This window comes from Halichoeres trimaculatus, unplaced genomic scaffold, assembly GCF_033239565.1.
Source record: "Halichoeres trimaculatus isolate MK-OKI-2021-1 unplaced genomic scaffold, fHalTri1.1 fHalTri1_scaffold_8, whole genome shotgun sequence".
Lineage (NCBI taxonomy): Eukaryota > Metazoa > Chordata > Actinopteri > Labriformes > Labridae > Halichoeres > Halichoeres trimaculatus.
Window position 1 is genome coordinate 20,097,120 of NW_027437186.1, and position 25,787 is coordinate 20,122,906.

General features: G+C 39.7%; 1 protein-coding gene across 5 annotated transcripts in view; it reads left to right on the plus strand.

Annotated features, from left to right (window-relative positions):
• LOC141795172 (protein FAM161A) overlaps nt 1–20,544 on the plus strand; it is a 33,400-nt gene extending 12,856 nt beyond the window's left edge. For 2 of the 5 annotated variants that reach the window (XM_074675964.1, XM_074675961.1), the window contains 6 exons: nt 16,387–16,465; nt 17,197–17,273; nt 17,356–17,542; nt 17,883–18,148; nt 18,837–19,001; nt 19,367–20,544. In XM_074675964.1, coding sequence (XP_074532065.1) covers nt 17,444–17,542; nt 17,883–18,148; nt 18,837–19,001; nt 19,367–20,156 — 1,320 coding nt within the window. In that variant the 5' untranslated portion in view covers nt 16,387–16,465; nt 17,197–17,273; nt 17,356–17,443 and the 3' untranslated portion in view covers nt 20,157–20,544. The remainder of the gene's footprint in view (nt 1–16,386; nt 16,466–17,196; nt 17,274–17,355; nt 17,543–17,882; nt 18,149–18,836; nt 19,002–19,366) is intronic. The other 3 variants (XM_074675963.1, XM_074675966.1, XM_074675965.1) reach the window with 3 other exon arrangements.
• Nucleotides 20,545–25,787: the final 5,243 nt, after the last annotated feature.

The following is a 25,787-nucleotide window of genomic DNA, read 5'->3' on the forward strand; positions in this document are numbered from 1 at the left end:
AAATTAAAACACCACACATTTTCCTTTATAACAATAATTATTATGTTAATAATAATAATAAAAACACAAGTTTAACCCACTCGAGTGGATGTTACGTCGGAAATGAGATGCGCTTTTTCTACCACAGCACCTGACTTTGAAAACCCCAAAACACAAATAAACGGACTCGCACCGAAAAACTCTGATATTGCTCTGCATTCACGCTTTATTTAGAGAATTTTCAGCGCGTTACTTTCACACAAAATCACCGTTAAATAAGGCTCTAGTTCTCATCGCGTCGTAAAATGACGCTACCTCCGCTGCAGAGCCACAGCTGGCTACTAGGCTCTCGCCGCTTAGTGTATCAGTCCGCGCGCACAGCGTGCCAGATATAAACAAACGCAGGTAGTCTGCCAGGACGAAGAGACACGATGAGAACTAGAGCCTAATTTAGCGTTGTTTTTGTGTGAAATTAATGCGCTGAAAATTCTCTAAATAAAGTGTGAATGCAGACCGATATCAGATTTTTTTTGGTGGGAGTCCATTTATTTGTGTTTTTGGTCTTTTTTGGTTATTTGTGTTTTGGTTATATATATATATATATATATATATATATATATATATATATATATATATATATATATATATATATAAAAAACTATTACATGAACAAAAAAAAAATTTAGCAAAAAAAACATTTGTTTTAGGTGTCTGGGGTCGCCAGAAACTTGTGATGTAAAAATGGGGTCACAGCCCAAAAAAAGTTGGGAACCACTGAGTTAAATGTTTTCAAAGTAATACAATGTGAGAGTCAGGATTATATAATCACAATCAAAATGTCCCTTTAGGCTATAATTATAACCTTTTTAAGAAAAATTTTAATGCCGTACCAGCCAAGAGATGTTCTTTCAGTTTGTACTTTGTTACTAAGATGATCTTCAGTTGATAAAACACAAACCCTTTGAGGCGAACACGACGCTACTGCATGCTGCAGAGTGTGCCCATGTGTGTTTTGTTCCTGCTGTTGTCTTTGAAACACGCTGTCATGGGAATAAAGAAAATCAGCTCAGCTCGGCGCCCCAGAGACACCTGAGCTCAGGTGCAGCTACCAGAGACTCTGCATTCCCAATCCACAACAAGCACTCTGTGTCCCCTGTGACTGTGTGTGTCTGCTTACCTTTTCCTCACCTGGTTCATCACTAAAGGGATCAGCAGTATGAACAATGAGAGATTACCAAGACATTATCATTACTGTTTGGATTGATGCTAGAAACAATGAAAAGGTATTGTGTTGAGTATCTGACTCTCAAGTTACTGCAGTAATATTCACCCCACGCAAGGTTTCCAGATCATTCTCTCACATGCACAGAAACCTTCAATCAAGCCTAAAAAAAATCTAAAAACATTAATATTTATATGAAATACACATCTGTTGAAGATATTCTGCTTCTATCGTTTTCTGAAATAACCCAAAAAGTTTAATCTGTTTGCCCAGTGTGAGAACACATTACATAGGCCTAGCAAAGCACTTGCAGCACACAGTTGATACAAGAACGCAAACATGCAGAGACACACCTTCATTTTTTTCCTGAGGGAGAAAAAAATGTGTTGGCTCAGAGTAAAACCCAACCAGTTTTACTTTTCCTCATTTCTTTCACCTCCTCAGAAAACAAAAACAAACACAAGAACAGTTTTTTTTTTGTGGCAGAAAATGCCATAAAAAAGATATTCACCATTACAGCCGCTGTAAAGTGGCATTACTTCTCTTTGCCTGACAGCTTCAAGCAGTGAAGTTAATGTTGTGCAACAGCTCACACATAACACAACAATCAAATTACATCACAAAAATCTGAGCTGTCAAGCAGACAGGTTCACCAGCTCCATTATTAAATCTAGTTACATATGTTTTCAGGTGTTGGTACCAGAGAACTTAACAAACCTGTTTACGATGTGCCACTCCACTTTTGTGTTTGTCTTTGCAGGCTGCATGTATCCTCATACCCAAACATTGTGGGACAGACTTTAGTTAGGTTTTGTTAAGTTGTATGTATTATTTAAGAAAGGTCTGGTGCAGGCTATAGGAGAAGGAAGTAATGTAAATATTAGAGGAACAGTTATAAGAGAGGTCTCAGCTAATATGTGCTTGGTGCCGCTTGGTTTGATCTGTGACACAGTTATTAGTGTTAGATCACTATTTGCAAACTGCTCATGTTATTTTTGGTAATGATCCTTCCTCCTTTAAGTCAAACAGCAGAACTAAGGTACCTTTATGCAAATAGTGGATCATTATTGGGGAGAAAGACGTATACAGGTGTGGTCAAAAACGCTGTCATTATTTACAGAGGGAGTTTAATCTGTTGCTGGACAAGCTGTTTGAAAAGAAAACTCATACTGGGACATAAACAAAGAGTAAATCCACCTCTTGAATTGAGCCATAATCTGCAGCAGACCCAATCAAACTCTGCCATCAAGCCACTCTGTTTTGTAGTCGTCTGTACTTATGCATCATAAAAAGTCATCTATTACAGCCACAAGTATTTCCTGGCAACAAATGGAATTGGAAAACAGATTCTCAGGCTGTACACGTACTTTGAGCAAGAGTCTTAGTTCTGATATGCTCCAAATGGGTCATATAAACCACGGAAACGGAAAACAGAAGTCACGATACTAAACGCTTTGTGGGGATGAGATGCCAGGCAGAGACTCTGATGGAAAGAGCAGCAGAAAAAAAAAACAGTCAAGCAGCTGAGGTTGGGTTACCAGACAGGAATGTGTTATTTAAAACAAGCAGACATAGCTAACCAATAGGAGCAAATGGGAACTTTCTAAAATAATAATACAAAAGAAACTCAAAGGTGAAGCTACATGAAGTCATCACCTGTCCCACACTGCCTCTATATGACCTTTGCAACTTTATCTACCTGACAAGAAATTAGAAATGTGAAACCACCCAGAGCATTACAGTACAGAAAGGCACTGCATGTGTTTCAGAAAAATGCTGACTGTGGGGGAACATGGGTAATGCTAGAGAGGAGCTTCTAAATCACTTTCTGTAATGCTGCGTAGTAAAACACACTCAAATGCTAATGCATACTGCTGGTGAAATGCTGCCTGCCCTTGACTGTAATCCATCCATCCTCAGGTATGCTGACAGGGACAACATAAATAACTGAAACATTTCCTAAGTTTATGAGAAGTGGCCAACACAGGTGGGTGGCACAGCTCCAGGCAAATTATTTGTGGTCTCTACCTCTCAGATATCAAAGTTACTGTTGGCTGAGCTCACAATTAGTGAGTAAGATTACAGACTACAAAACTGTGAAAACAGATGGTGCTAAAGGAGTTACACAACTGCAGACACATTTTTTTTTTAACTTTTACTCAAATAGAATAGAACTTTATTGTCATTGTAACAAGTACAACAAAATTGAAGTCACAGCAGCAATCAAGAAAACAAAAGTAAGAAAGTGTATAGAAAGTGCAAAATGGTCCATAAGAAAATAGATGATGACAGCTTGTCCATCATTCTCCAGTTCAGCCAGCCTCCACCTCCACAGGGTCCAGGACTGAGCTTCTTCAGCAGTCTGTTCAGTCTCTGTCTCCTGGATCCTGTCTGCTCACAGCAGGTGAAGTTCTTCCAACATGGTGTTGGTGTCTGATGTTAGCTCCGTTAGCTCGTCCATCTTATTGGAGATAGATCTTACGTTCCCAATAACGATGGATGGAAGGACAGGTCCATGTCGTCACTTCTTAGCTCACACCTGAGAACCAGCAGGTCGTCCTCACCTCCTTCTCCTCACCTTGTGGGAAGACATCAGGCCTTACACCAGTTAGCATTGACATGCTACAGGCTGCTAACAGCTGAGTTCACATGTCAACAATGCAGCCATGGTTACATGTAGTAAAATCTTTATATAAAAAAAAATCCTGTTCAGGCTTTTGTAACACCTACACTCACTAACCTTGCTTTATGTTGTGAGAGCTTTGGATAATACCATAGAAGGTGATCTGCTGTCAAACTTTTCTGGCCTCCACAGTTCAAAGTACAGACGTCATTTCATCCATGGTTGGTTTCTGGATTTGACTCATCACCTTTAAGTGACGTACTATGTCTTTGCCTTTAATGTCCTCTCTACTGTTCAATGTTGGACAAAATCTGCTTGAGAAAATAAGAGCTCCATTAATATGGACTAAATGCTTGTGCCCTTAACTGCCATCAGCTTACTGATGATTCATCACAGGAAGAGACGTCAAGGAAAAAAAAAACTTCTTCTACATACACCTGGGTTTAGACCTCTCACCAAAGTGGATCACTGAAAATGAACCCCCTGATAAATGAAAAAACATGTTCACTATTTGTATCTTTCACAAACCTTTCATGCTTTTCCTTCACCATCTACCTTTCCTAATTTCTCCATATTTTGATTTTTAAAATATATTTTCTTTAATTCACTTCAGATTTTTATTTTGCAACTTAGCAGCCCAGGGCTGGAATTTGACACTATGAATCAAAACTGTGCCCCAAAATGTCGATAGTTTTTTTTTTTTTTGACAATTATTTCACTGTGTACAGTTTATTTATCCATTTCTGAGGTTTTGTTAGATCACGCACATGCTGCTCTTGTCAGTCTCTTGTTAGTAGATCTACTAAGACCCATGACCTTTATTGATGTTCGTCAATAGGGGGAGCTCCACATCTTTTAGGTTTGTAGTTGTGGTTCGCATTTTGATAAAATATTGATACATTTTTAATTATTCAAATAAATTGACCCTGTACTGTGACAAACATGTCCAAAGGGATGGCATTCACCATTTTTGAAATATGACTGGCTACCTATGCCCCAAAAATCTCCAAAATCCTTAGCAATGATTTGTTGGTTGCCGTGTCAGGGGTGGGGCTTAAAGTCGACCATTAGGGATGTAATAGTAGACTGGCTGTCGCCACAATTCTAAATCCTAGCGACTTACAACACAAGCAAGAATTTAGACAGAAGGGAAAAACCTCCACTAGTGCGTCAATACGTTTCATGTTATTTGGCTGCAGGTGCTGCCATCTAGTGCAAGAAGAAGTGCCATTTTTTAAAATGTTTATCTTCATGTAAGATGATTTAGCCATAGCTAACCACAATTAAAAGTCACTGCTACAATTTCGTTCAACCTTACAGCTTTCTTTTTTATTGAGCTGTTCCACTTTTCTTATATGAGCGTAGTGAATTTGGCTTTAAACAAATGGTTTTAATCCTTCACGAACTGAGGTTGAAATCATGTGTTGATCGGATGCTGGCCACCCCATTTAAAAAGTGTGGACACACCCCTGCCAACACAGTTAGGGCTAAATCTATTCAGAATACATTCATAAGCAAGTAGACTAAAGTCAGAGCAACAACAGAACAGATTCAGCTTACAATATTCTTCCTGCTGGTCTGTAAACAACAAAATGACACAAGCCAGGCACCACAGACACACAATATGAGATGGCCTATGAAAGAGATTAATAAGCCTCCAGTAGGGTCCAGACTTTGTGTCTCTGCCAGCAACACACAGTAAGGAGCCAGGCGGTCTGATCAGAGCAGGAACAGAGTGGTCAGATTGTGTTTTAAAGATTAGGAGAAGAGATGAGAGGAGCAGCCCAACTGGACCCCAGCGTGAAACACTGCTGGAACAGCATCAAGGTCCCTTTGTCAAGAGCCACAAACCCAACACAACACACCGAGTTCACGTGCAAGCACACACACACACACACACACACACACACACACACACACACACACACACACACACACACACACACACACACACACACACACACACACACACACACACACACACACACAGAGGAAACACGTTAACATCCTTCATGTAGATACACACCAGGAACACACATTCAAACATTTGTGCACAAACAGTTTGAAATCAAAGCTTGGCATGTAATGGGCCACTTCCTGTGCACTAAAACCAAAGACACACTCTCAGACTATTATTATCAACAGTTTATGGGTGTGTCCAAAGAGAGTGTGTGTCTCTCAAGGGACATCACAGGATACAGATAGATACAGTGGGTAACTTTGTGTTCAAACTGTCAGAGCGCAAAAGACATCACACATGATATTAAGGGATAATAGCATTTGGTTATTTACGATAATGAATGATATTCTGTTAGTATCTGTACGATACTGATAACTGAAACAGAACAAGCCCTGCTGAGTTAAAAGCAAACATAGAAATGTAGAATCTGTACTGGGAGGTTTGGGCTTTCAGCATAGGACGTGTCCTTGTTGTAGTCTGAGTAGAATTGACAAACAACATATCAGCAGACTTGAGTGGAAAAAAGTTTGTGGGAGAAAATCAAGTCCCCTGACTCATTGTGGTTTATTTTTATCTAAGCCTGCAGCTAACAATCTGTTTTAAGCTAAAAAAGTGTGTTGATTGCTATATGCAGTGTAGCAGTATTAATTAGACCTCTGTTTATTAAAAAAGACAAGACAAGCATCCCAAAACTTGTAAAAGAATCAAACTGGGAGAAAAGTACATCGTGCCAGCCCTAATTTTGGCTGTGAGAAATACACACATGGCGTTTAAACCCTATCTGTAAGCTGCAGCTAGCTGAGAGCCCTGCCAGTTAAGTCTTTTTTTTAACTGTGAAAGAGTAAATGAGAGCTATTCCCTTTAAGTTAATTTTACATGAACAGCTTTTAACCCAGTCAGCAGCTATAAGTACTCAACACTTCCATGATTTGTTACCAGTTTGCTCTCACTTGTTGTATCTTGGTTGACCATAAGTTAAACAAACTGCATCATTACACTTAACTGGTGTTCAACTAAACAAAGGGATACATTTCTCTTGCTAAGCTCTGTGACTGTAACAATCATAACTTTCACGCAGTGGCGGCTGCTGGTCAGTCAAGGAGAGGAAGTGATTTTTTTCCAGCCTACATCATAAATTTGTTTATTAATTTAAGCATAAATTCTACCCTCCGTTCCTTTTCAAGAAATGATCTGTGACCCAGTCATACCAACCAGGTGTTTTTTCCAGGGATTTTACCAGTGTTCTCTCGATGCTCATTATTTTTGAGAAAGGTAAACTTGGTGGGGATCGATAAAGCCTCCGGATCAGTCCAGAACAACTGAGAAGATACCCCGGTGGAGAGTTATACTTCAAGATCGCTGACTGGCTCATTTCACTGTCAATCAAAAAGGGATTCAGCCTCAGACAGATCATCCAATCATCATGCAGAAGCCTGGCGTCCAGGCCAGCCCACTGCCTCATAGACCCCCAGAGACGCTGAGCGTCCGATGGGTGTGACAAAACCCAGAGTTTATCCAATGACTGTCCAGTTTCCACAGTGGAACAACCCACTCTACGCTTCCCCGCTGAAGTCAGAAGACGCTCAGCGTCCGACTGTGTTAAAGCGCTGAGACACTGCCGGGATGAATGAGAAGGAGGTCGAGCCAGTTACCTGTGATAGGTAGCTGATTCTGAACAAAAGATGAAGGAATTCTAGCGCATATTTTGTCAATGAAATGTACACACAGCAGTACATATCACCACATTTTTGGGAGACACTGCTTTCGCGTGGTTTGGTTTGGAGTCGGGGGAGAGAATAGTTACCCTCTGAACTTTTGCTGCCGTCTGCTGATGTTGCTTTAGAGAGGTCATTGAAGGAGAGTGGAAAATTAAAAGACACATTAACAAAAGCAGAACAGAGAAAACATTGTTAAGAAATATGGAGAGTTGATAGCCTGCCGCTTCCTGATTCATTTATATCTGACCCCACTTACTGGAATGAGCTACTTCAATGCCTTTAAAAGGGAAAAGGAATCATACTTCTCTGGAAAGGCTGAGCACAGTCAGAGGAGGACTGCTCTCTTTTACTCTCTCTCTACTTATGCCCACCAACCACATCATCCACAGAAGCCTTTTGTCTTGTTTATCTATTTGAGACAAATAATAAATAATAGATAAAGGTTTGAAGCTTGCAGAAAGGCATGGTCACTTTAAATTAATTGTATGACCTATGTCACTTTTGAATGTAGGTACCAGTAATCTCAAAATCAATGCTGGTACAGTGGTACAAACTGAAGGCAGATCTACTCCTAATAAAACTGTTGGAGAAAGAAAAACAGTTTTCTTAACAGATACAAATGAAAAGGGAAGAGAAGTGTGTGCTTTATTACAGTTTTGGGGGCCACAGCGGGTCACACAAACCTCAATAAAAGATATGAGTTTATGTTTTGAATCTATATCATCCACATAAGGATGGGTATCGATGACCGGTTTCTGTTAAGAATCCTCTCCTTCCTATCTGGGGTCCCTCTTCCAGGTCTGCACTCCTTCTCTCCCACTATGCTCTGCTTGTGAAACACGCCTGGTGCTTCTGGCCCAGTGCAGCTCTAAATCACTAGCCAGACTCTTCTCCTCTGTTGTGCGTGGTGGAATGAATTACCTAACTCTGTACAATCCGCAGAGTCCCTTTCTGCTTTTAAGAGATGTCTTAAAACTCATCTAATGGGGGAACACTTAAGCACTTAAGCTTGCCCTTCTCTTTGTCCTCGGGGGTAGAATGAGTCAGTAGGTCTCAGACCCAGCTCTCAGTGAATTTTCAGCACTATTTACTGAATGTTGTTGAAGGTTAAAGTATATTGTTGCAGAAATTGATTTTGGTTAGTTGGCTAGATTATTCCACATTTTTCAAAAGAAAGAAAAGAAAGGAAAAAGATTCAACATTTAATGGCAGCACTTGCAGCCAAATAACTTGTAGCACTTTGTCGCACTAACTAGGTTTTTCCTTCTGTCTAAATTCTTTCTTGTGTTGTATGTTGCTTTTGACAGAAGCCTCTGCTAAATGAAACTAGAACTGTAGAAGAATTGATTATAAATGGTTTGATCTATCAACATTATTTACCTTTATGCATAATGATTCTCTTGTCAGTTCTTTACATGACGCTGGTCACATGACGTACCACATGTCATTCACACTTGTAGGTCAGCAACAAAATTTGAAGGCAGTGGTAGAGAAATTGAAGCAATTGAAGTTTGGCTTCACTTTACTGAAAAGAACGCTGACAACACAAAGTGTAATTTGTGCAGTGCTGTAATATCAAGCAAGGGTGGCAACACCACCTTGGTGGTGTGTATCAAGAGTGTCATGTCATACTTATTTACCTATAAAGCCAATGAAATATTACTGACACAGAAAAGCCTACTTTCTGTGCACAGAGAAATCACAAGCGGAATTGATAAGGGAATCAGTAATAGCATAAAATCTTATCGATACCCCTACTGACATGTAAGACTTTCAAATCAAAGATCTGCTATCTTCAACACATAAGTTATGGCCCTGCAAAAAATGTTTCCCATTTCTCTGTCTCTGTTTGTGATTGTGTTGAACAAAGTTCTCTTTTGAACTTCACTGAGTAAATTGTTACACACATCATAAAAGTCACCACAACCGCTAAGTAGTAAGGAAGCTGCCTCATTTGAAAGTCTTAGATTTTTACACAGTTTCAAACTTCAAGTGATGCTGTCTACTTCTATTTGACTGAATCTAGGAGCGTCTTGCATTTTTATTCACACGTTGAAGTTTGAGTGAAACTTAAGATGAAGGGGAAAGATCACCTTAACCGCACACAGGAAAGACAAAAAAAAAATTGTGCAGAGACTTTTGCTACTTTAGCTTGTATGCTCTGATGAAAATGTTGTTACAGATAGATGAAGTGTAACTGTTTCAACATGAAAAGCAAAAGTGCTTTATTGTTTTTAAACCTGTATAAAAAACCCTGCCTACATCCTGCCATTCTCCTTCAGTTATGAAGTACACACCAAGCACTTTCTCAGAAGCAGCTTTCAATAAGACAAAGCTTAAACTATTCACATGATGTGTAACTTGGGAGTTGTAAGGAAAATAGGCATGAACCTGTTTCCTGACCTTCAGCGGTAGCACTCCAACAATTTATTGATTAAAAAAAGGAACAAAAATATATACTTCTGGATTTAAATAACTAGAAAAGATTTTACCAGTGTGTGCATTTAAGTGAAAATATTTGTTTATGTGTGCGTGATCAGGCTTTCTTCTTTATCACTCACTCACAGCAGTCATATTTGCTCACTGAGGGCCTTTGCAAGGCATTCTGGGAAATGGGGGCAAGAAAGCCATGGCAGCAGAGATAAGTAGATAAACTGTAAACTGCGAACACTTCATCCCAAGAAGAATCCCTGGAATGTGTTGACCATGATGGATAAGAACAAGACTAGAAAACAATTGTGTGATGTTATCAGCTCTTTTCAAACACCTTAAAATAATCAGAAGTCTATGTTTCAGATTCCAAAACATCCTGTTAAAGTCAAGTATGAGCACATTTCTAATGGCAGTGTTTGGTCAGTCTCACCTGTTGGCTGTTTTTACAGTTTTTAAGGGCTTACAAGTTTAGCATCCCTCACAGGGCTTGAATTACAGCTACAATTAGTCACATGGGCTTATGAATGATTATGTCTCCTCACTGGAAACTTTCAGTTTTTGGAAGGGCTGTCAACTCTAATTTGTATCATAATTTTAATAATTCACGATTTTTAAAATCTTTTTAGATGTGCCACAAAAGGATTCTCAAATGGTGTGGGTGGGTTTTACACAATATTATAATTATAATGATCTTAACAAATGGAAAGATGGTGTAAGAAATTGTTAACGGTAGTGTGTAAAGACTGTAAAAAGTTATACAAGATTAACCTGAACAACATGTTAATAATTAAAAAACAATCTGCATGGTTAAAAAAAAAACACTGAATGCATTTTGTTGTTTTCTTCCTCTGTACTTCACTATGGGACTTTGAAACATCTGAATAAGTGAACTCCTCACTAAATTTCCTCACTGAAGCATTTATCATTTACTGGTGCCTGCAAAATATAATGTTAAAAACAAGAAAGCAGGACACAGAGCTTTTATTTACCTTTCTCCAATCATTGGATCTAATTACATCTGTCGTCAGGGCGGCAGCCATGTTTTTCTGTCTCATATTTAAGCTGCAATCAGCCTCTCAGTGAAAGACCTGTGTGTGTGTGTAACAGAAGTGGTTTGAGGACTTTAATGAGTGGGGCTTGTTGACGGGAGGGTGGAGTATCCCTCTTAAAAATGAACAGGTTGCAAAGAACTGCTGTGAGGTGGGCGGTCAGCAGAGGACGGAGCCACTTCACTCCTGAAGGTCTACATGTTGTCAGCGGTGTTTGCTCCTGTGGGGAATTGAACCTGTGCCTGCACCCACGTGGGTTTTGAATGCAAGTACTTCATGAGTCAGTGTGTGCTCGGTGCTCCTACGTATGCTTGTGAGTGATTGTTAAGTAGCCTGTGGTTTTTCTTTTTTTTGGGGGGGTGGGGTGGGGGCATTTCCTCTGAAACATGGGCGTTTTACAGGAAAGTGTGTGGTTGTGTTTCTCTGTAAGTTGATGTGACTGTAAGGATCTTACTGAGGAAGTGACTTCTGTGCACCTCCTAAGGTTCAGTATGTAAGATTTTCAATAAGGGTGAATAATAAGAGGACCTAAAATCACTCACAATAAGAAGAGTTCATTATCCATCAAAGATCACAAAGAGTTGACCCTCCTCAAAGCAAAGAAAACAGTAGCTAAGGTAACTGAGGGAACTTACGTAATCGTTCACAGTTTTTGAGATTACTTGGAATGAACCTTTTATAGCTAATGAGAAAAGTAATAAAAAAAGAACACAAGAGAAGAACAGAAACAGACTCTTATTTTACAGCTACAGCTAATTTGCTACTGCCTTTTGCCTGCCTCATTAAGAGTAACGTTTCAGGTTGATTCTTTTTCTTAAATGAAGAAAATGCTGAATATTTATAGAGTATAAAGTTGTGGCGCTGAAGCAAAACTAATAGAAGAGTACAGTAGATTGTGTCAGTGACTGACATGTCTAACTTGTCAGAGGGGCACCCCAGTGCAGACCAGATGAGTTAAAGGTCAAGTTAGAGGACAGTTTAATGGATCTGGATGAACAGATATAGAATAGAATAGAATAGAATAGAATAGAATAGAATAGAATAGAATAGAATAGAATAGAATAGAACTTTATTGTCATTGTAACAAGTACAACAAAATTGAAGTCACAGCAGCAATCAAGAAAACAAAAGTAAGAAAGTGTATAGAAAGAGCTAAAAGGTCCATAAGAAAATAGATGATGACAGCTTGTCCATCATTGTCCAGTTCAGCCAGTCTCCACCTCCACAGGGTCCAGGACTGAGCTTCTTCGGCAGTCTGTTCAGTCTCTGTCTCCTGTATCCTGTCTGCTCACAGCAGGTGAAGCTCTTCAAATGTGGTTTGGTGTCTGGTATTATAGCATGCTGCTACTCTGCCGTCTCTGACCCCTCTGTTCCTGGGTTAGCACGGCCAGCTTGTCCATCTTATTGGAAATGGATCTTATGTTCCCAATAACGAAGGATGGAAGGACAGGACCATGTCGTCACTTCTTAGCTCACACCTAGAAAACCAGCACGTCGTCCTCACCTCCTTCTCCTCAGCTTGTGGGGAAACAACAGGCCTTGCACCAGTTAGCATTGACTTGCTACAGGCTACTAACAGCTGATTTCGCATGTAAACAATGCAGCCATGGTTACTTTTAGGATCTCCAGACATACACAGGAAATAGTAATAATGCAACTTAGTTATAACTATTGTGTGTCAGATACTCAAATGTACAATCTCCACTCAATTTAACATCTGTAACAATGTAAAAACACATAAGGATATTTTTTTAAAATGATTGTTAATTGATTCAGGCAGTTAGGGGTTAATACAGACAGGAGTGAGTGTGACCAACTCTAGATAAGAGTGCATCGAAAGATTCAGAAGTGGAGAAATTTGCTACATGATAAGTTTTATTATTATAAGACCATCAAGAAGAGTGACATTTCATTATATTTCCAAAACTATTCCAAGACCTTCTCAGCTGCCTCACAAATGAGTTCATGCATTACATTACATTTACAGCTGTAGTCACAGCTAATGTCTGTGTTTTATTTCACATATTGTTTGGACTCTGTGAAATCCCCTTTGCTTTGGCAGCTTGAGCTTAAATTTGAAAATATTCCTTAGATATACATCTTTACATATGTGTTGGTTATGACATTATTCTACATAAAAAAAAGGTCTGAACTGACCTACGGCCCACCACTGGATTAGCTCTGCCTTGTAAGGTGCTCATCATGGCCTGATAATGACCACAGTGTTAAAGTGCACATGGAGAGATTCTGTAAATAAGTTAGTATTTGGAGACTTCCTCACACTCACTGAGCAGAAGCTGATAGTTTCTGGAGACTGGCGTTTATTTCCTCTAATACTCCATCAGATAAGGAATGAATCCACTCGAAAGGATCAGTTAAGTGTTGCCTGATATCAGGGGTGATTGATGATTAAATGAAAGAGCTCTCAGCTTTTTTGTGGTTTAGTAGACTGTGTTTGTCCCACAAAAAGCTGAGCTGAACTGTGGCTTTGTGCAGCCGCACCGCTCTGTGAGGCGGAGGACGGCCAAGCTTGTGATGACTGTTTACTCTGACTGAACACTGCCACTATTCATCCCACGCCAACACACTGAGAAGACCAGTGGAAAACCGTACACACACATATCGACGACATACAGAAATATTTAATCTCCATCAACTCCAGAAATCTGTGATGTTTACTGTTCAGGAGCCAGTGTTTGGGTGACGTTTCTCAGTGGGTAGGAAGTACCATGTAAACATACTGGAAATTAATTAATACAGCCACAAAGTACTGTACTCTTAACAGGTGCCATTTTTCCAGGATGGGTGTACGTCTTAAGTCTCCTTCCTCTGTCTCTCTTTCTCTCTCCTTCTCTCTCTAACACACGCACACACACACACACACCACAGTAGCACAAACACAAAAGGGAGTCTGTACCTGGGCGGATGTGAAAAAAAACTTGTTGAACTTTGAGAGCAAAGTGTTCCAGGAACTGTGGTGAGAGCATTAACACCAGAAAACACGTAAGGCTGCAAGAAAAAAGAAAGAGAAAAACATACTGTCTTTAAAATTGCTTTTTAAGACCTAATGTTTATGATAAGGTTGATTACTTTGTGGGATCACTGTTTAGAACGTCCAAATTTGTTTCAAAGAACAATATTTCATAACACACATGCATATTCTCATGTTGTTTGAGAGGCAGGTAAATTAATATTACCTGAATACTACATATTAGTGTAAAGATCGCTTCATGCTATGAAATAAAACAGCAGAAAGATTGTGATGTCACTAAAAGTGCAACAACTCCATCGTGTGGTCAAACATTATAATGCATGAACTGCCTTTTCCTTGTCTTGTGATAGTTCTGCTGTAACTTACCACGAGGTCCATACTTAATAATGTCAATATGTCCAGAAATAAACAATAAAATTGTAAGTTTTAGGTTTTTAATGCTGAGGTAAAAGCAGGAGGAAACATGTTTTTATGAGATGCTGTCGAAGAATGTCTCTGAGAAATAAACAAACAGAAAACTGAGTGAATGAGACAGTATCATTTCCACAGCCAAGTCAAACGAGTTGCTAAATGCAGATTTTTCCTTCTTTTTACTGCAAAATCTTCAGGCCTTAAACATCTCTTTATAACTCTACAGCCACATCAAATTGTTATATTTAATAATGTTACCATCAAAGTTCGTCTCTCCAATGTCACGTGTACACCTCTCTACAATTCCTCCAGTCAAACAGTTTGCAGGAGCGTAGCTACAATTAGGCAAACACAGGCAGTTGCCTGGGGCCCCAAGATTCCCAGGGGCCCCCAAAGCATCTCTTAAAAACTCATTTTTGAAGTTCTCTTTAATTGAAATCATTTCTTTTTCCAAATCTTACTTCACATGCTTCAAAATACATCAAAAGGCTTAATCTTTAATGATGGTTTTGGGTACTCCCCCTCCCTTCTTATTCAATGGGCTATTCCATGTTACAACACATCTGAAAATTTGATTTAGGAAGAAAGTGGTTAAAAGACACCTTTTCCCCCCCAGGAAACAGGATAATTTTCTCAAAATCAAACTTTTTGAGTTGGTGATAAACATTATTGTACAAAATCTCTTTTTTGGATACATAACTAACTGGACAGATGGTCGAAATAATAGTACCAAAAAGTATGGTAACTGTAAAAATCACCTCTTTCAGTAGATTTTTTTTCTAGTTTTATGTTGTGCTTGATATTTACATATTTTTTCTTTACTAGATTATTTTTTTCAATATTTACCAATTGTAATGTTTTTCACTTCATACTTTCTTTTTTGTTACTGTTACTCTGTAAATTCCCCACTGTGGGACAAATAAGTTGTCAATTGACCATAAAAGATTTCAAATCCAGGACAAGTGGACTAAATTATGTATTCACTTTTTTTACAAAATCTAACTTAAGTACAGCACTTGAGGAAATGCATTTAGTTGCGTTAAGTTACCATGTACAAGATTAGCACTGTCTCATGCCTTGGTTCTTGGAAAGAGACAGTGGACCCAGGGAAGGCCAGTCTAGCTCTGAGGAAGATGAGTTACAAGGACATGGAGGGCCCCAATGACTGGGTTTGCCTTGGGCCCCCAAACGACTTAATACGCCCCTGACAGTTTGACTTTGAAAGATCCCTTTATGGTTGGTTTATAGGATGTTGTATTTTTTGTCTCTGCTTTTGATTGCATTCCGCCTTTCAGAAAATTAAATATAAAAAGAGCACATGTAATATAAATCCTGGTCTGATTTGTTGGCTGCCACTGTCTAACTTTTTACAGTCAGACAGTGGTGTTAACAAAGGTAGAAATAGCTGGTCAGTTGTTGGTGACAAACAGACCTTTGAGGGTCGTGTTGATGTTCCTTGTGAACACATCGTCCCGTGCTTGGATTTTGTATTTTAACGAAAGCGTTGCTCTTTTAAAGTTGATAAGATTTAAGGAAATGTTTCGTTGCTATTTGTGGAATCAGCCCTTGCTTTTTACCTTTGTTTGTTGATATGGTCTACTTTCCACAAGAACGAAAAGGTATACAGAGGTGAAGTCATGCTGAAACTTCTGGCACAACCTTGACTGAACTTTCTGAGTACCACAAGTGGAGGATTTTAAAGATGGCTGAATCAGTCCTTGCAGACCCCCGCCACCCTCTGTCAGAGACATTTAAGCACCCTTTGTCAGAGGATGCAGGACAAACAGCTTTTTAAAATCCTTCCTCAGGTGTCTTAGATTACTAATGCTCAGATGAAATGTTGTGTTTTTATTTGAGTTTGCTTGCTGCTGGCTGTATAACCTTCTTTTTAAATTCCTTTGCTTGTTTCATGCCACTTGCCTTTTTGCTTCCTTTTACAGAATATCTATTTTTTTGTCTTACCTTCTGTAAGTTTTTTTGTTGTTTTCTTCTGCCTCAGGCCCTGACAGGCTCTGCCATGGGTAGAGACGATATAGGAGGGGACAGGAGACAGATGGAGAGAGCTGCTGTAGCGTGAGGTGAGGACTTGAAGTCTCGTAGTGACAGTGATGAGAAACTTAAGTAAACAGATTAGCACAGTTGGCTCTGGGATGTCACCAAATCCCCCCAAAATCCTGCAGCTGAACGAAGGCCAGGTTATGCTCAACAGGGCCAGAGTGTAGAGGACTGGGAGCCTTCCACGTAGGTCAGTAGAGCAGAGACGTCATCAGAGCTCATTTATTGATAATCACAGGGTCATCAGACTAGGAAGGATGGTTGCAGCACCCTCATTATGGAGGGACTCACAAAGAATAGTGAATGGTCCTAAATCCAGGTAGGGGTCTGATGAGAATGTGTGACACCCTTGGATACAACAACCTAGCACACCATACATGACTAAAAAACAACACAAGTTAGAAATGAACACAATGTACAGTTGTATACATCAAGCATAACCTGTAAGGGAGGTTATCAGAAAGTTAGGCTTTTGCTGCAAAAGAATAAAAACTCAACTCAACATTTTTTTTTGTTCTTGTTCCTCCAGAAAAGACCCTTTATGTTGCTCAAAGATTGTAATAGTAATTTTCTGTGTGCTAAAAGTCAGCCCCAAGGTGTCTTTTCACCACTTTAACTTTTCTCCTGTTGACCATTTTTAAATTGCAACAGGCGCAGGATAGTGTATATAAGCACTTAATCATGAAAGTTAATCTGTAAATCAGATTGGGAGCATCCACGCAAACATCTCTCTGACTTTGAATGTTGTCCTCAGTGAAAAGCTACTAGACCATATGGGCCATCTGTCTAATAACTCCCCTGAAGACAGTAAAACCACGTCCCCTCCTTATGGTAAGAAGATAAAACCTTCAGCCCGTGTGTGTGCGTGTGTCAGTTGCTAATCTCTGCTGCTGTTCTGCTGTCTGTTCACTAGGTCAGTGTGCAGACTGCAAGGATCGGCTCTGCATCGGACTTGATGTGAAGAGTTTTGTCTGAGAGAAATAAGAAGGAAGACTGCAGTGATGTATCGATCACCTTCTCTGGAAAACAAGGAACTAATGGCTCTGTATGGAGGGGAAAGAGAGCGCTTTTTTGTCAGGGATGAGGACTGTTGCCAAGAGGTGAGGCTTTAAAGATGCATGATTCCTGAAGTCGAGCTTTAAAAATGATGAACTCAATTTCAAAGTTTCTGGGTGGAGATTTGTACATATTTTAGATGACTGTTAACGCCTGCAGCTGTTAATTCTAGCAACTGTTCTGTTGCATGTAGTTTCAGTGAAATACGTTGACATCAAATACTTGTAGTTTGAAGTAAATGTTCTCCATGTTGTCTGCCAGGTGCTGTCAGACCATTTCTGCTACATTGTGAGCAATGGTTGATATGCAGAATTAATATCCATTGTCATGGAATTTTTTTTACTACATCCAGAAAATGATGTGTGTCAAACTACCTCTTTTTAGGACTATGATCTGAATCCAGAGTGCAACGAGCAGACGAAAACGTGCAGGAAGGTCCGCAGGTCTCTGTCCTTGGAAATCTATGGACTTCAGAGAGAGCAGCATATTAATTTCTCCAACCAAGAGTACTACCGAAGACTGGAAGAGCTGAAAAGCACTCACCTGAGGAACATGGCTGACCTGGAGAAGATGTACATCAGCAAGGGAAGCAGAGAGGACAACGAGAGCGTTGGGGAACGAGAAAATAGAGAAGCCAGGCTGTCAATCAGGTTAATAACATCATACAGTTTCCAGAAGCTGCTGTGTAGGAAAACCAATGTAAATTCAAACAGTGTGAAGCTTAAAGTTTCAGAAAAAGACATTTTTCAACATATCCACAGGTAAATAGATTAATTTAAGGATGACTCTGAGGGAAATGATACTGACATTTTTCAGGGGATGTGATTCACACTGGTTTACAGTCCTGGGATCTGTTACAAACAAAACTTTACCTGCTTTTGATCAAATATTTTTCATCCTTCAGGTTATAGCTTGATAGATTTAATCTTGATAGGTTTAATCATGCTCGTAGTGTCCTAAAACAAGTATGTGATCTGCAAACAGGAAAACACATATGAGGAGATGAGGTGATGGGCAAGGTTCCATACAGGTGCAGAGTACTTTTTATATTTTTTTACAAAGTTTTAGAGGTCAAAAGCCAGCACGGAAGTCAGCATTAAAAGAAAACTACACTGATACTCCACATGAAACGTTATCAAGTGGTTCCAATATGTTTATCCCTAACACAGTGAAATAAATAATTTATCCAAAATGAAGTAAAATGTATCCAAACTTAATTTATGAAATGTGGTTGATAGGTATAATTATATGTAAAAACACTTCAAAGGTCTAATCATGTATTGTATTGCTTTGCCAAATTGATTGTCTCTTCTTCTCTGATACATCATCCTGTTGTAGTGGCCCTTTGAGAAAACTCCAGAGGATCAATTCCCAGGAGGAGTTGGACTTCCATGAGACGTCAAGCGGCTCTGACCAATCAGAACTCTGCGGAGCAGACAGCACAGGGGAACTAGAGCTGGAGATCCCAAGAAGGACTCACAGCCTGGACCGAACCTTTGGGAGGTCAGTAAAGTTAGATAACCTCATTAATATGTTTATGATTGTATCCACATAACAGCCATTTTGATCAGAGGTTATTTTCAGGGTTGGAAGCTGAGCTGCTAATATAATGTCTGCTGGTTTTAAGGTTGTTAAGAGTATAAAAATCTTAAACTGTCAAGTTTTTAATCAACTGACAGCTTAAGATTGACCCACAGTTGAAAAGACACATGGTAGCTACAATCTAGGAAGACACAGGGTCATTATTTATGTGTCAGTGCCAGTTTCTTAAAGCTGTCTTGCCACTTTTGTAAATAATGTAAATTAGCAATACTTTTTTTGATTTTATTTTTTTTTTATCACGCTTCTTCTTTTCTATTGTCTTTCAGGGAACTCCTGTTGAGCCCTGAAGAAATGACCACCCAGAAGCAGTTTCGGTTCCAACCCAAGTCCTCCTTTCCTAACTCACAGGGAAAAGTGTCCCGTCAAAGCAGGGTCAGGGTCCGGCCAAACTCTAAGGTCACCGTGCCCAAACCCTTTCAGATGATGCTCAGAGAGGAAGAGAGAAAGAGGCACAGAGTGCGAACACGTTCAGAGATTGAACTGGAAAATTCTCTGCTGAGACAAGAGTTGGAAGAACTCAGAGAGTGCCAGAAACAGTTCAGGGCGTCGCCTGCACCTGGACATATATATTTACCTCTCTACGAAATGATCAACCGCCGCTCTGGTCAACGAGCTAACCAGGGCCGAAGTGAGAACAATAACAACAGTATCAACAAAAACAACAAGGTTTCTAAAGCTGCTTCAACACAGCCATTCCATTTTATGGAGAGAGAGAGGAGGAAGAAGGAGGCGAAGATTGTGGCAGAGCTGGGAAAGCACGGACCAAAAGGAGGACGACAAGCATTCAAGGCTCGGCCTATGCCCAGTTCGGTGTATGGTACAAGACACAGAGAGGACGCCAGGACAACAAGCCGCCAGCCCCAGTCTCCAACCTGGACACTGGATAGAGAGGCTTCAGAAAGTGATCCAAACTCTGACATGGAAGCAGATGTGCTCTGGTCCAAGTCCAGTACCATCCCTGACACCCACAAGATTCAGAGGTGTCTGCACTCCAAGCAGGGGAAGAAGCAAATAGAGCTCTCCATTGAAATGGTGAAGGAAAGGCAGTGGTCTTAAATCAACCCACTCAAGGCACCACCTGAAGCCCCATGTTGGAAAGACAGTGTTCAAGAAAGGAGAGATGTCCTAAAATTAAGACAAATAACTACATGTAACCTCTTCATTGTAAGGTAGAGTGCTGATGAATAGTCATTTATAAGATGGTTATTCTTAATTACTGTAGCCAATGGTTTAGAACAGATGGAATAAGTGTTGTATGTCCTGTTGCCAGTTCAGTGTAGTTTATGGATTTTTTTAAGCTCCTTGAATTCAGAATTTATAAAACTCTTTTCTTTGAAGTTCTCTGCAGTTTGACTTTTATTCATTTACTCACACACAAACACATACACAAACACACGGTATCAAGTCACCATGCTTTACCACCACCAGCAGCTTCAAATCAAACCACTAGCACCAAATATTTGTAAAAATATGTTTGAATATTTAAAATAAAAACAGTAATTATTTGGTATACAATGTTGTACTTTTCCTTCATCATGAAACTTGTGAATGACTTACAAGAAAGTTTTAATTTTTAATTACTAGTGATCTAATTTTAACTTAATAACAAACTGTGCAAGTGCATATCTAAAGCCTGTATTTCTGAGTGTTTATGGATTATGAAAGTTTTGGCGTAATTTGACCACATGAGGGAGCCAGACACTCGATGAAACGAATTAAGTGCACCTAAAGGCATTTCCTCATTGAAATGAGAAGAAGGAGGGAAGGGGAATCCAAGTTCGACCGTCCGAGTGGAAGTCCCCATGCTCAACATGCCGAAAAGGGCTAGGCTAAGGTGCCTGGCGAATAAAAGAGAGCTCATCGCGCCGACGGCTTCAGGGTGCATGGTGTGCTCCCATCGAGAGCGAACATGCGTACGACTCATCTGTGGATCCTCGCCCGTGAGTACTACAGCTGTAAATTATCATAAAATATATCAGCTGAAACTTGAATTTGTGTTATTTGTTGTAGCTCAGCATTGGCTGTTATCGATTTAACAGTTAGAGATGTCGAGCTTTCGTTTTCAGAGTAACCGCTGCGCGCGTGTAGGGGTCATGGAAGTTTCCGTTAGGTTTGACCTTAAGAGTATTGTAGCTGTGACACTGTGTTCACAGTCTCTATCAAAACAACAGGCACACCTGCTATGCAAACAACCTCTTAAGCCTCAAGTTTACCTACCGTGGCGTTTGCACCTGGCGTTTTCCTTATCGCCTGTACATAGAAAATAATGGCTTCACACCCCTGTAAAACTAGTTTTATATCTATTGTTCTTGTGAACACCCGACAGCTTTATGAGGTCGAAGTGTATATTGTGGGAGAGTATTTAGACGAAAGCCAACATTTTTCTCTTATTCTCCCCAGTGTGCTTTCTGAAGCTCTGTGATGGATATGAACTTACCTGCACTGTGTCTGCGGATGCTCGAGGTGTACTGTACAGTGTCCAACAGTTCAGGGCAGAGGAATGCTGGCACTCCTGGGCGGATGAAAACGTAAGTCAAACAGGTCAAACTTTGTGTCTTAAAAAAAGGTCCATAGACACACCTGAATACACTACAGCCTTTAAAGATGTGTGATCTACATGTGTTGACAAGTATGAAAAAAAATGTGACACAGCATTGTTGTGAAGAAGGAGTTGGTGGAGACAGGCATCTGAAGAGCAGTGTAAAAAGATTAAATCTTGCATGTGAAAAGATATCTAAATATGCCGTTAGGCTGATTTCAGTCTATTTCTTATGTGCCACACTCCTGCTGCCACCCAACCCTCTGGGGCTGAGGCTTAGGCTGTAGGGAGTGTTTTGTTGTTGTATGCCCGCGGGCCTGTGCATTATAGGCATCTTGCCATGTATGGAACTGTATGTAGAGGCCATTGTGTGGATACATTAATGTGCTCTTTATGTATTTATTACTACTGAAGGTGCCTTACTGTCCAGGCCACTGTTTAGGAGCAGCAAAGAGAAATTGCTGTTCCTGTAAAACAAGGGTTTTTAAGGGCCGTTAGATCACAGTTGTTGGCAGTGCACAGTATCAAGTACTTGTCAAGACATACTGCCACTTTAAGGGTTACATTATATTCTATTCAGATGTGGATATTGTTCCAGATCTAATGATTTTTCCCTCTTTCATTTGTCAAATAAAGGACATCACTTTGGCAAACCACCTGCAGCAGGATAAGGAGCTGGTGGTGATGCAGACTAATCATACCCTGCTTCTCAAGAAGTGTGAACGCCTCGTCTACTACCGTAGGAACTGTCTCTCTGAAGTATGACACCCCAACAGCACTCAATGCAACATTACAGAAAATATTCTATGCATAGATACAAAAATGGTACTTTGACTTGTGTGGAACAAACCATTTGAGACTAAAAATCTATCTTTGCCTCTTTTTTTGTCCATTTATAGAAAGGACCTTTCAGAGCCACGTGTCATGGTGCGTACAAGAACCTGTTAGACTTTGCCTTTTGCACGAGTGCTATTTCTCATCAAATGTATTATCAGTGACATTAGAACAAATGTATCCAGTGATGTGACCTCTGAATGTCTTCTTTTTGCAGCCTCTTGCGTTGAAAGTGCTGATCTGGTTCCACTAGGTAGGGACACAGCATGACACATTGTATTGTTATTCATATTTGTATCATATGTGTTAAGTCCTGGAGGAGCTACAGACAGCTCTCTTTAAGTGCATTTTAACTGAGAGAATACTTGAAATGTTAGTAACCAGTCTCTGTTCAGTGGGAAGTTCTCTGTGGGAATCAGGATCCAACATGTGCCTGCTGACAGATGTCCTCACGTGACCCTGTCAACTGTTTTGAATGGAAATATTTCAGTCATAAATGCTCGATTGCCATGAGTTACTGACAGTATTTCTTAAAAAAAAACTTACAAGTTAGCTATGAATATAAACGGATTGTGCTTTGTTTATAAACAGTGGAGAGTAGCTGATGGTAAAGTACCTGTTTTTAAACCTCAGGCTTACAAGGAATAGTACCCGTATGGAAAGAACAGCACTGAGCTGTGAAAAATAAACATCCCCTAGCCTACATTTTAGAAAGACAAGAGCAATGATGTTATGTATTGCTACTTATTGTCAGTCTTCCCTAAAAAAGACATAAGGGCTTATAATAAAGAAGCAAATAAGATGTATAGAAATTAAGTACCAGTGTATTAATGATTATTTAAACATGGGCCTTCTTTAAGTTATAGGATCAATTGTTTGAAGGTCCCCATAAAAATGGAATCCACCCTTTAAAAAAACCCAGAGCTACACCCCTGGGAATGGGTATGGGTGAATGAGCTTTCTCATGCTAGCTTCAGTCAAGAGAACACAGAGGGTGTGAGAATCAGGCCAGTCTGCCAGGAATATTTGTCAACAAATTTGACATACTGTCACCACAAGGCAACCTAACCTGCCTGTCGTGGTTCTTTATCAAGAGCTTCTGCTTTAAATATTCTTACTTTTGACTGTGTTTAGACAAAGCAGGAAGCATGTCTTAGGTGCGGTACATAAAACAGTCATGAATAGACTCTTTGAGCAGCCAAATGACTTCAGGGTGTGTGAATATAGGTGAAGACGAGCTAGGGTAAGTCTTGGGAAAACTGTTCTGCAGGCGTACATGGACATGCACAGGGGAGTTAACACCTGGAGGACAAAGAAGGAAAAATGCATCTGAGAGCTGAGAACAGTAAGAGGCTGAACTGTGCCCAAACACACACAACCACAAATTCCTCACATGGTTGCTGTGGTTAATACTTGTGAGTGTACAGTTCCATTCCTGCACCTTGACCAAGGAATACTCAGCTTAAATCGTGAAGCTTAACAACCTTACCTTAAGCTGAAATAAGTTATTAAGATATAAATGACAATTAAAGATTGGAAGAAAAGAAATATGTTCCAGACACTGGAATTATAGTATATTCAGTGTGGATGATAACATAGTCCAGCACGGAGGCAAAAGCTCACTTGATCTTGATTTTCAGTGTGAATATGGACCGTAAAAGCTTATGATCCTTCTGACTTTTTGGGTTTTAAGCAGGTGTCAGAAAAGTTACCACTTGTGCAGACCGTTAGAAATGCTAGTGTGGATTTTGTTGTACATGTTCTACAAAAAATGTGAAAAATCTGTAAATTTCTTCTGTTTCTCATAATGGGAAAAAAACAAAGTGTTGTTGAATTACACTGATAAAAATATTCATGCTGCCAGGCTTTCATGATCCACTGAGCCATATGGTTAAGTCTTCCATTTGCAGTTTCAGCTGAAAAGTCCAATTCAGGGCAGAGCTCATTTATCAGCAATGACGTGGCAGCAGTCAAAACAAAAAAAAAACAGGAACACAACTATTCTCACATTTTGACCTTAACTGAAATATCTGCTCATTAGTCATAACAGAAAACAGGGAGAACACGTTTGACCTGAAATGGGTTCGGGGATTTTTTTTTTTTATAACCTTTGGCACTAACGAGATAAAACTAAAAATAGCAATGTCGTATGATGATTAAAGAAAGCCTGATACTGTTTTGTTGCTTTGAGGTAAAATAAATTTGTGACATGGTATGTTGTGTTAATGTAAAAAACTATGTGGTATGGATTTCAAGCTCAAACTGCCTGTTTTTGAAAGTTGAGTTGACACTAACATCACAGATCCATGGCAATGACTTGCAATAACACTTGTATAACTTTCTTCTCTTCACAGCCAATCGACAAACCAACTGGCGTCTCATTGCTGTAGTGATTTCTGTAATACTGGTGCTCCTGGTAGGAGGTGTCCTTTGCTTCATGTTCAGAGCCGGTATTTGCAGGTATTTTTAAACAAGGTCTTAAGAGTTACACTCAATACCCAGACCTGTTGCATGCTTTAATTTTCTGTTTGTGTTTTCCTGTAGAGGAGATTGTTTCCACTCTGCTCTGAAGGGGCCGACCATTCAAAACAGAAGGCAGAGTATGGAGGAAGGAATACCTTTCTAAGGCGTGAGAAGTGGATCAAATTCAAACTCCAACTTGGTTAGGTGCAAAAGTAGACCTGTATATACTCTTACTCATTGGAACTCATCAGATTGGTTTAGTGAGTTCAAAGATAGCACAGGCAGGTCAGCATGGAGTTTTAATGCTTATCTGTAAAGTTATAAAGATCTGAATTGAATAACTACACTGTGCTAGCTAATAATCAAGTAAGATAAACCGGGGGTCCCCAAACTTTATTATGCCAAGGCCCCCTTTGAAAACCAACAGACTATGCATCAAAATGTGTAAAGAAATGACAACTTCAGGAATGTTTTTTTCTAACGTTAATCCCTTTTTAATAGTCATTACACTTTTTAAAAATAGGAAATTATGAACAAACAAAGGCCAGACTCACACAAGTAGGTTGTTGCAAAGGTAGAGGGCATTTCAGGGCTCTGTCAGCCAAGGTGGGATACTCCTTTCTTATATATAGTCAGGAGACAGGGAAAGAGCCTCAAAGTTGTGATCAGTTTTTTAGATAGCTTATTAACAGGTTCACACCACCAGGTCGACAGTGTTTATGACATCGTCATATCAAAGTTGCAGCTGTTACACAAGGTGCACTTAGGTACAATTGGAAACTTGAGAATTTGACTCGAATTCGGTTATGGCACTTTATGGGCTAGATTTCAGGAAAAATTGATATTAAAAA